The 12,036-nt window shown below is 40.4% G+C and overlaps 1 protein-coding gene across 1 annotated transcript; it reads left to right on the forward strand.

Annotated features, from left to right (window-relative positions):
- The first annotated feature begins 4,345 nt into the window (after window positions 1-4,345).
- gpnmb (glycoprotein (transmembrane) nmb) lies at window positions 4,346-11,695 on the forward strand. The gene is made up of 12 exons (XM_029443465.1): window positions 4,346-4,465; window positions 5,762-5,917; window positions 5,999-6,139; window positions 6,704-6,877; window positions 6,962-7,123; window positions 7,292-7,615; window positions 8,326-8,385; window positions 8,551-8,802; window positions 9,934-10,039; window positions 10,365-10,579; window positions 10,696-10,786; window positions 10,920-11,695. Exons 1-12 carry the CDS (start codon window positions 4,396-4,398, stop codon window positions 11,071-11,073), a joined length of 1,905 nt encoding a protein of 634 aa, XP_029299325.1. The 5' UTR covers window positions 4,346-4,395; the 3' UTR covers window positions 11,074-11,695.
- Window positions 11,696-12,036: the final 341 nt, after the last annotated feature.

Here is a 12,036-nt window from a genome sequence, read left to right on the forward strand (position 1 = left end):
GTAGAAAAGCACAAGAAGTCATGTAAGGATTTCAATGGAAAAAGCCTAATCATTTCCTAATGTGTTTTCCGGGTGACCTCAGGGTGATGTTCTCTTTATGATGTTGGCCAACAAGAGGTCAGACTGTACCCATTGCACACATTTTCTTCGCCACATCACTATAAATGAACACCATCTGTGTCGGCCTGCTTCACACACTCTGTGTCGTGGCTGACTGGAGCTGTGAAAAGCAACATGGCGGAGCAGCCAGTGGGAGCTTTGAAGCCAATTTGACTGCAGTCAGAGTCGGGTCCCGCCCTGGTGGTGGTGGTGACTGTCTGTTTGTGTCTGAATGAGTGGGTGGGATTAGCAGCTCTCTGACTTCCTCCCATTGTACACAAAGACACTCACCTCCCCTCTGCTCAGGATGACAGGGCAGAATGTCTTGTGATGATTATGATTACAGTACTCAGAGAGGGGTTGGGGACACCTGGGGAGACAGATTGAGAAGTTGAAAGAGCAAAGGAGAGCTTCAGAGCGACAAGATGAGCGTGTTGCGAAGAGGGTGGAAATGACAGAGACATGAAAGATCACAGAGACAGAAAGAGAGGGACCAGCTCTGGACTCCCGTCTACTTCTGGGAATATGTTTATAAGCCTCAAGATTGAGAGGGAAGAAAGTCCTCGTGTATTTCCATTGCTGCACAGTGAACACTCCCATATGTTTCGACCTGCAGCCAAAACACACAGTGAATTGGAGTTTCCACTGCCAGCACATTTGCAGACACACACATAAACACCAAAAGAGCATGGACACACACACTTATGGACACACGAACACACACACACACACACACACACACACACACACTGAATGGCCAGTCCACATAGAGAAGAATGTGCCTGCATTCCACCATCCGACGAGAAGCCAGAGCTGTAAATGAGAAGCCAGAGCTGTAAACGACAAGTACTCTCATGCATCCTCCCCGCACACACACACACACACATATACACACACATGTACACATGTGCATAAACAAAGAGAGAGGGAGGGACAATAATAGTGACTTTTGGTTGCACGATGCATTTCTGGGTTGTTGTTCATTCATTATTCTGTTTTACAACCAGGGATGTCTGGAGCCTTCTGCATGGGCTGACGAAGAGATGTGTGATCTGTTTGAGCAGTGGTGGATTAAGTACTCAGATCTTTTACTTAAGAAGTAAACCTACAGTGTAGAAACACCCTTTTCCACGTTAAAGTCCTGCAATCAAAATGGTATTATCATGAAAATATAGTTAAAGTACAAAAAGTAAAAGTACTCATTCTCCACAACGGCCCATTTCAAAATAATATATATTATATTAGTTGATTTCTTTGTATATATGTATATATATATATATATATATATATATATGTACTATATATATGTACTATATATATTGCCAAATAGCTTGTAAATTTCACCAAGGGATCCGTAAAGTTTTATCTTAACCTATAATAATCCATCATAAATTGTTTGTTTATTATATTTTGTTGTATTTTCTGAATCTTCAAAGTAACTAAAGTTATTGAATTAATGTAGTGGAGTAAAAAGTAAAATATTTGTCTCCAAATTATAGTGTAGTAGAAGTATAAAGCAGCAGAAAATGGAAGTACCTCCCACTTGTACTTAAGTACAGTACTCGAGTACACACACATCACTGATTCTGAGTATTTAGAGCCGCCAAAACTATTTGTCATTTTGTATAATTAACTGCTTTCAGCTTCTCAACTGTGAACATTTACTGTTTAAGTCTTCTATGATTGTAAACTGAATATTTCTGGGTTCGGACATTCTTCACTGATTCTGACACAGTAGAAGATTAATCACCAAATAAACAATAGTGGAAATAATACAAGTAAGTTGCTGCCACATACATGTTCCAAAGGATTGTACTGTTCAAAGTATTTGTTGTCCTGTAATGTTTTGTCAATTATATTTTTGTTATCTTGTAAAAGCAGTAACTTAAGCAATAATGTAACATCAAGTTGCATGCCAATGAGGCATAGAGAGAGTTACTAACCTGCCATTTCTTTGCCACTTTATGCTTTTTATTGCATTACATTTATTTGATAACTTGCACATTCAGAATAATAATACAAAATATAATAAATATTATACATTAAGCTAAACTACTTTTACCAGCTTCAACATTAAATCGATGTACATACAATCAACCACTTTTGCAGCTTCCCAACATGCTTTGAAAAGCCGCGGAGTGGTGCTTCCCCCTGCTGGAGGATGAGCAGTATTGATGTTAACTGATGTTTTTTTTTTTCCTACATGTCATGTTGATTTGACAAAAAAAACTTAACCCACTTTGGTTAATTTCTTCCTGAGCTTTCAGTCACATCTCGTGAGCTCCATCCACTGATGAAGCTCACGAGATGTGACCGAAAGCTCGAATCAAGCTGAAATGTTTTTTTGTTTTGTTTCAGACATTCATTCATGTTTCCCGAAAAAAGGTTGTGCGATTGTTGACGTCACTGATAACACGTGATCACTCATGAAGACAATTGAGTAAGTTGTGTGTTTAGTTACCGTCTGATTGACTTCATTAGACCTTATTTAACACTAACGTCCCTGAAATGCCAACAACAAAGTCGACTAGACCTTTAGATCGCTATGTGATCATTGCAAAGTCGGATTAAAGGCAGATCTTTTATGCAGCTGGAAATCATTTCAATTGATCATCATGATCACCCTGTATTTCTTTTAATAACAAAGTAGCTTTATCACGGTGAATATGAAAGTCGTGGATGAATTTAAAATCCTGTCATTGCATTATTTGTTTGTTTTTTCGATTCTTGTCATCAATCAGTCAGGACGTTATGAGTTACCCTACCTGCTGCTTCAAAGTTTAAAAATCTCTCTTTTGTTTCTCATTGGATTTAACGATGAGTAACATATAATTACTCTTTATCTACATTCACAATGCTGTGTGCTCTCACGATACCATATTTTAGAATAGAATAGAATACACTTTATTGTCCGGTTGAGGCTGGAAAAAATGGTCTTTGTTCTCATACAGGGAAATATAAAGACAAAACCATGTACACGAGATAAAAATCACTTTAACAGAACAAAGATCTCTGACTTGTACAACAGACTGTGCATGCATACCAATGCTGTGCACAGCACACACTCTCATATTAAGGTTTGTTGACTACATTAATTGCATTTGGGATAAAAGAACCTTTGTAAATCTTTTTTATTTGCCATGGTGATTCTCGCGTCGCCCTAGAGGGGGGCTGCTCGACTTAGTTTCTTCTAAATTAAATACCGTGATGTGTTTTACAGAAATGCCACACAAGAGAAGTTCTTCTGACCACAAATCTTAGTTTTCTCTGTGATTAAAACATTTATTTCTTGACTTTTGTACACACATTTAAAGGTGTGACATTGAGTTTGGGAGCCCTCATTGTGACAGCAGCAGACCCTCTGAAATAATGACATTAATCACATGTTGGATTGTGTTGAAAACGAACGCACCTCGGCTGCACATCACACGGGTTCCTTCTGCTTTGTGCAGCAGCTGTGGCGCAATAACCCGCGCGGACCTCACATCTGTCTCACCGTGACACAGCTCGATGAGACACATTTATCAAATAATGCAGTCATGTGCTCATCAGTCACACTCGGAGATTTAAGGTTATCTATGCTAGTAATACAAGTATTTAATTATATTACATTTTTATACGATTAGTATGCCGTTTGTATTGTAACTGAGGCACATTTGCGATTTGTGATATTGTGTTGTGTACAATAGACGTGACTAATTTAGGCACATTGAAATCCCATGTTGCCCCTTTTATTTGACATATTTCTCCAGAAAGGATAAAAAAAATAAATGACATGTATTACATTTAAAAAATAAAATGTTATTTGGATATTAAATGAAACAATATTTATTTATACTCCAGCAAGTTTTAGAATCAAATCCTGTAAATGGAGGATAAAGATCTAAAATAAAAGTATGGAGAGTTGCACTGCACCATCAAGGAACTGTTTATAAAATACATTATACAAATATTTTTATCACATTTGCAGAATAGGAAAATAATGAACCCGTAAGTAATAACTTCATATTAAAAGCCTTATCAGGGCAGAGGGAGAGGGGGCGTGCCGCGTGCATCTCGTCGCTCATGAGTTTCCTGAGGCCAGCAGACTAATAAGGGATGAGATGCGTCCTGTTAGGAAGCATCACATGTTTGTGCGCTCAACGGCCCCCAGATTAAATTGCTGAACATCAGGACAAGCAGGGCGAAAAACCTGCTGAACGAGCAGAGAGAGGGACAAGCTCTGTCGGTGAACACTTTATTATAAGATATTTTCTTTTATATATTGACAAGATATTGTCCTGCTGAAGACTGGAGATGGAAGCCTTGGGGTTCGTTTTCCTCCTGGTTTGTGCCTGCTTTGTTTTTCAAGCTGATGGACGCAAAAGTAAGTATTTTAAAAGTTAGTCACCTGATTTAGCATTTGGAACAGTAAGTATGACGAGATTTGATATAGAGATATTAACTGCAGACTAATCATACGTTTCCTAAATACCCTACTTAAATTCAAATATGCACGCTGAAATCACAGGAATGATTGTATATTATGGGCCTTGACTTTTAAATTGTTAAGTGTTTAATATTCGATGTTAGTCTCACAGTTTCTGTTATACCTGTTCGGTCTTCAGCTCTCTGCAGAGTCCCATGAGCTTAATTAAGGAGGGAGCCTGCCTGACGGTCTCCGTTCAAAAAACGATATACACCATAAATAGAATATCTTAATACATCTATTTAATTCACAATTATGTTCAGATGGTGTCACATAGGAGTCCGACGGGATGATGCCTCAAACAGTGCAAAAACGTATCAACGTTATTAATATAAAAACAACAAAAGTAAACTTACTGCATACTTGGTAAATGTCTAAGTTTGTCACGTCATGAGTTGAGTATCTGCACATATGTCTGCTTACACAAAGAAGTTCCCAAACATATCTGGATTCTTTTTTCCTTTAATTAAATCACATAAATGGAATTTGTTGTTTTCGTCTGCCATCCGTAAAAACATGTTATTCACGCTGAAGTTTAGACAGAAGCCAGAAACAGAAAGTTAGAGAGAACGATATTATTAATAAATCATTAAAATAAAAAATGTTTAGGATGAGATGATTGCTTCAAGATATTGTCTGGTATTATTTGGTATTAAAAGTATGATCATCTGCGTCACAGAACTGATTTTAAAATTATGAGATTGGGCTTTCATCTCCAGTGTTTATTCTTTTACAAAATATGTCTTTGAACAAATTAACATTCAGAGAAAACCTGATCTCATCTCTATTATATGGTCGCCTCTAAAGGACCCACACATAATAGTCTCCTTTCAAGGACTCCAATATCAGATGATTTATTTTCAGATGGGTTTATGTCGAAGGTTTAATTACATAATGAGAAGGCCATTGTTGCAGGCTTGTAATAAAAACTATTTTGGAGTTTGTATAGATATAATTAGTGATGTTTGCAAAATACATGTCAGTTAATCAGAAAATGACTTTGAATTATCATAATAAATACATTTTCTGTGACTTTTTCCTTAAGAAAGATAAAGAAAAAAGAAAAAAGACTCTAAATGTGCATGAATAATTAAAAACGAGGGGACCCTGGACAATCCCACAGGTTTCAGATTTCCCTCACGACATTTCAAGAGGACTTGGAGTTTTAAAATATGATTTGTTCTCTTTCGCCAGCATACGCTGACATGTTCCCCCACAAGCATGCAATGGCAGGGAAGTCGCCATTTCCAATTCCACCAATCCCTGGCTGGGATCCTGACACCAACCCATGGGACGATTACCTCTACCCTCCACTAAACCCAAAGCCAAAAGAGCTCACGCACCACAAAGGTGAGTAAAGTCATCTTTCTCCTCTGAATTCTTCCCTGTTATGTTTTGAGTTTTTCATCTGCATCGTCCACTTTCCTGCAGGTAAACCCAACGTTCGTCTGACCAGCGACAGTCCGGCTCTCAACGGTTCTTGCATCTCGTTCACCGCGAAGCTGGAGTACCCACCATGCCAGAAGGAGGATGCCAATGGGGTTATTGTATGGGATGAGCACTGTGAGGATGGTATGGAGCTCGAGGCCTCAGGTGCTGCCAAAATAACTGGCCAGGCCACGCCCCCAAACACATTATATCATCGTCCACCACAAAACACCACAGCATCATATCAGACAGCCACACCACAGGAGTGTAATAACAAATAACTGTACAAGCACACTTAAAGCAGCATTTGTTCATGTTATGGCCACTTGGGGGCAGCGCTGTTTTTGTCTCCACCAACCCCTGAGGGAGATATCTGGCTCTTTAGCTGCTAAATTGCTCCAATATGTTCACCAGATAGTCACTAAGTTTGTCCTTCTGCTGTTTGGTGCAGATCATAGATATTTTGCTGAAAACACATGCCTGCTGTTTCCAGAGGCTGAACCAAAACAATTAGCTAAAAGAGGCTAAAATGTTCCCTAGAGCAGCAATGTTGGGGGATAATTATCTACGAGGTGTCTCACTACGAGTGACCCCTTTCACATTACAAGTAGTAATTTGACCCATTGTTGTTATAAGAATATAAAGTAGTGCAGCTTTACTTCTTTCGCTTTTGAATAACACAACCACACTCTCTTCTCTTCTGAGCAGCCAATGGACAGGTGCGTTCTGGCTACGTGTACAACTGGACTTCCTGGTTGGATGACTATGGCTTTGGAAAGTGTACAGACGTGATGAAATGCAATGTGTTCCCCGATGGAAAGCCCTTCTCTCAGAGCAACGACTGGAGCCGCAAGAGCTACGTCTATGTGTGGCACGCAATGGGTGAGACACGCAGGTTTATAGATTTGCACACATGCGCATGGAAAAACAAAATAAGTAACTTTTTAACTCTCCATTCATCTTCAGGCCAGTACTACGAGACATGTGACGGCTCCTCTTCCACTTTGACCATCAACACCACCAACATCCCTCTGGGGGCAGAGGTCATAGAGGTCATGGTTTACAGGAAACGTGAGCGCAGGAAGTACAGCCCCCTCACCACTGACAACACCATCTTCTACGTCACAGGTGGAGACAAACTCAAACGTTCTTGGCATGTTTCAGCTAAACAAACAAACACAACGAGAAACCTAGAGAATTAATGATTTATTACTCCCCTTACACTCTCTCTCTCTCTCTCTCTCTCTCTCTCTCTCTCTCTCTCTCTCTCTCTCTCTCTCTCTCTCTCTCTCTTAGATAAGATCCCAGTGGCAGTCGACATCTCCCAGAAGGCTGCGATCAATCAGTCTGAGAATGTTTTCTTTCGTGATGAGGACGTAGTCTTCAAAGTCCAGCTTCATGACCCCAGCGGCTACCTCAAAACCGCAGCAGCCATCGACTACATCTGGGACTTCAGAGATGGCAACCAGCTGGTGACACACCGCAACGTGACCACACACACCTACAGCGCGCTTGGGAGCATGAGTGTGAAGCTGGTGGTGGAGGCAGCGTTCCCTGTGGAGTGTCCGCCCACCTCTGCCACCCCGATTCAGAGGAGCTCCACGGCATCACTTTCCACAGGTACTGGACACAGACACAGAGATATCGCCCTAGGTGCATATAATCCAAATCCTACTCATAGTGACAATATTATTTTCACCACTCAACAAACGGCGCATTTTTCAGCTTGTTAGTGTGTGTGTGTGTGTGTGTGTGTGTGTGTGTGTGTGTGTGTGTGTGTGTGTGTGTGTGTGTGTGTGTGTGTGTGTGTGTGTGTGTGTGTGTGTGTGTGTGTGTGTGATAATGGCAAACATGTGCTCCTTGAGAAACTTACTCTAGCGGGAACAACCACAGAGGAGGTTTTCAGTCTGTCTGTTTGTCAGTGGACATATCTTTTCACGACAATAGCGACACAACCTTGCAAAGTACAAGACACAAAACTTTACAGATGTGAAGTTGAGATCAAAATAAAGGTCGAGTTTGAAAATTGGGGAGGCCAAGGGGCCATTGCAAACCCAACTTCCCACCCCCACTTTACACCCTACGCCCAATTTGGCATCACAAAGCTTTACAGGCGTGTAGTTGAGATCAAAATGAAGGTCGAGTTTGAAGATGGCTGTGGTCCGAACAAGGGTGCGGGAAGTACGGGGTAGGAAATGCAGGAAGGTACCAATTGCCCCCCCAACTTTACGCCCAAGGCTCGATTTGGTGTAACTGCAACATCGCCTCCAATAATACACACTGCCTTTGAATTTAACTGAATAACTGTATTCCTGTGTCTCTTACTCCAGAGGCTCACACACCTCCGCCCGGTACTCATGCTGGGACTGTCAAGACGGAGACCACCCAGGGTGAGTTCCACAGCTATCAGTGTGTTTGTTTATGTGTGTACAAGAGGGAAAGAGGAGGAAGTGCATGTATCTGAGCAGTTCATTCATACTTGAAGATAAAATATCATCACGTACACACATTCTTGTTCAGTGTGTCCATATCTTGTCACTTGTTTCTTGTTTCAGTGCCACCCAGCACCAGCACCAGCCAGCCCTTTTCCTCCTCCTCCTCCTCCTCCTCCTCCTCCTCCTCCTCCTCCTCTCCCATTGCCATGACAACAGGCATGCCCACCACGGAGCCCCTCCCCCCTACTGTTGCCAATGTAACCCCAGAATCCAACCCCACTGCCCTGGCCTGGCTCCGCAACAGGCGCCTCAACAGCAACATGTGCTACCGCTACGCCTATGGGACCTTCATGGGCAACATCACCATAATTGGTAGGTGGCAGGCTGCAATGGGATGGATCATAATCCTGCCATCATTTAAATTATAATCTTAATCAGCATTTTCAAAGCAGTGTGCATTACTGTCTGTCATTGTGTCGTTTACAATACTAGCACTAGATGGCGCCAAAGTCAGGCATTTTGTGTAGACATTAACGGTCCCCTTACATTTTCTTCTAGCGCTATCAGTAGGTCAACATTTCTATTTGTGTATTGTCAACTTGTTTATGACCAAATACCTGCAAAACTAATGACATCATCCTCATCTGTAACTTGTGTTCATTGCTAATGTTAGCATCCTAACACTCTAAACTAAGATGGTTAGCATGGTAAACATTATACCTGCAGAGTATATGTGCCGAGTATAAGCGCTACTGTTATTGTTATTGTTTTCACACTAGTCAAATATACAGTATACCATTCCAAAACTCAAATGTAACTGATCCCATCTTTTCATTGTAATTTTCAAGTCAACAAGTAAACAACATGGAGAGCGATCAGAATCAGAAATCCTTTATTAGTCCCACAACGGGGAAATTTACCTTGTTACAGCAAAAGAACATACGAAGTAAAGTAACGAGTATACAATAGAAAAATAAAATAAAATAAAATAAAATAAAATAAAATAAAATAAATAAAATAAAATAAAATAAAATAAAATAAATAAAATAAAATAAATAAAATAAAATAAATAAAATAAATAAATAAAAATAGAATAAAATAGAATAAAAATAATATAAGTACAAAGTGGCTGATAAAAGGTTGTAAAAGTGAATATTGCACAAACAAGGGACTGTTAAAGGAAAGCATCCTAACCTGAGCAGAACAGTTATTATAAGGGATTACGACCCCCGTCTTAGTCATATGAAACTGGCATTTTGTGTTCTGTAGTGATTTTTGCACAAAAAATAAATAAAATCAATTTCACATCCACATTTTTATGTGATGGAAAGATTATAGTTTCATGTCGAAATTGTTGCTCTTTATTGTTATTTTTGCCCCTTTTAACCCGTCTTTGTGGAGACACACACTAGACCCTCCTCTAAAAAAAACGTTGCGCTTCATCGTTTTAATGTTGTGAGATTATACATCTAAAACCATGCTGCATGAATCTGTTCTCTGCAGAGCCCAAGCACGCACTCAACAGCCGGCCAAACAGTCGCATCGTGGACGTGTCAGCTGCCAGAGTGACCAACACTGACATCAGCTTCCTGGTGAAATGTCTGGGCAAGTGAGTATATCTTTATTACATTATTGATTTTGTTAAGTTTAAATTGACTCTTTTTCTCTCAGTAATTGCATATTAAATATGTTTTAAACATGTCTAGCATACAGGTAAATCAATACAACACAGAGATTAATGACTTTTGGTTAAATGGCACTTAAGGCATTTATAGATTTTGATTATATCATGGTGATATAAAATCACAGTCAAAGTTTCACAATCATGATAAGTAAACTAGAACATTTGAGATTTGTTAGATCATTTTAGAGTGTGAAGTCATATCACAATTCAAAGTCCATTTGTGAATCCTCTGTCCATCCTTCATCCTCAGTATCCCCACTTCAGCCTGCACCATCATGTCAGACCCCACCTGTACTCAGGTGCTCAGCATCATGTGCGATGACGTGCCGCCATCGCCTGAGTGTGAAGTGCATCTCGTGCGATCGTTTCCGGAGCCTGGAACCTACTGTGTCAACATCACCCTGGAGGACTCCAGGAGCCTGACCAGCACCACTGTCACCATCAACAAGTCCCAGGATGCACCTGGTCGGTTACACAAAGACATTTAGTCTTACATCTTACGCATGTTCACGATCTATTTTCTATTATTGCAATCGATGTTCTCTGTCTGTCCTTCTCACTGATGTTCTCCGACCCCGCAGCGTCCAAGACTTCACACCCTGCAGAGGTGGTGCTCTCTTCGACTGCTGTGCTGGTGGCTGTCTTTGCATTCATCGCATATCTGGTCTGCAAGTGAGTAGTCTCGTACAACCGACTAGTCTTAAAGTTTGTGCTTCTACACACAAAATGCCCAAGTGCCATTTCTTTCTGTCTCATTTTACCACCAAATATTCCCCTCCTCCTCCTCCTCCTCGTTCTCTTTCAGGCGTCACAAGGTGTACCGTCCCATTCGTAGGTCACTGGTGGAGGACGCCAGCGGCCATGCCGGGGTCGGAGGTCGCATGGTCCGTTTAAGGGAGGCACTCTTCCCTTCCAGTGAGGAGAGCCATCACCTGCTGACTGAGAGACACCCCCTGTAGGCTCTATAGAGCTGCACCAAAGCATTTCAGCTTTTGATGCCAAAAGCACTGAAGGAAAAATCACAATTGAAATGTGCAAATGTAAGCAAAAGTTGAATCATTAAAAAGTCAAGATAGCAGGAATACACTATGTCTGTAGAGAAATAAATAAATAATAATGTGTCTTAATTTAGTTGTTAAAGTGTCGGCTACAGCTACAGCAACAGCAACAGCAGTGTAAGATTGGAAGGACTGAATAAGCTGTTAAATGTCCGACTGAGTCACTGCTCCTTTTCATTTCCTTGTTCTGGTTCATCATTGGATGAAATAGTTGCTAGGAGATGAAGTGGATATGCAAGTACTGTCAAGGAATGGACATTTTCTGATCAAAATAATCACTTTTGTGCATACTTTGTGCCATGTGCTGCTTTACAGTACTGCGCCTTATAATGTAATATAATCAACAGTTACATATTAAATCCTTGAGATGGTTTTACAATATAAAATGTAAACTACTAGTGACACGTGCATGTTCTTCCTCCGTCGAGTGAACTGAAATTAAGATTAAACTGTAAGACGTAAGAACTAATTCATGGAATTCACTGGAAACTTGAGGACTGAGGACTCTAATAAAGGTTGTGAACTAACCACTCGTCTTGTCAAGACATCCAGTCATTTCGCTTCTTGGTCAAAAAAATATTAATTATTTGACCAAACAGCACGCTCCCAAATGACCTGCAGATGCTTCAAATGTTTACCATTCACTACAATGACTTAAGGTTGGAGTAACAAATCTAAAAGTGATTTTACAGCCTCACATATGGATACATATCATCCTGTGTGTTCTTGTTTGCACAACACAACAGCTGTGTCCCAGATGCTCACTACACATTCAAACAGCTCTTTAGTATATTCACACAAGAAACTAAATAAACAGCGAGTCTCGCAAGAGTTTTTGAACAGTTGCTCGTCTTACGTACTCAC

The sequence above is a fragment of the Cottoperca gobio genome, chromosome 11 (genome assembly GCF_900634415.1).
Source record: "Cottoperca gobio chromosome 11, fCotGob3.1, whole genome shotgun sequence".
In the NCBI taxonomy this organism is placed as follows: Eukaryota; Metazoa; Chordata; class Actinopteri; order Perciformes; family Bovichtidae; genus Cottoperca; species Cottoperca gobio.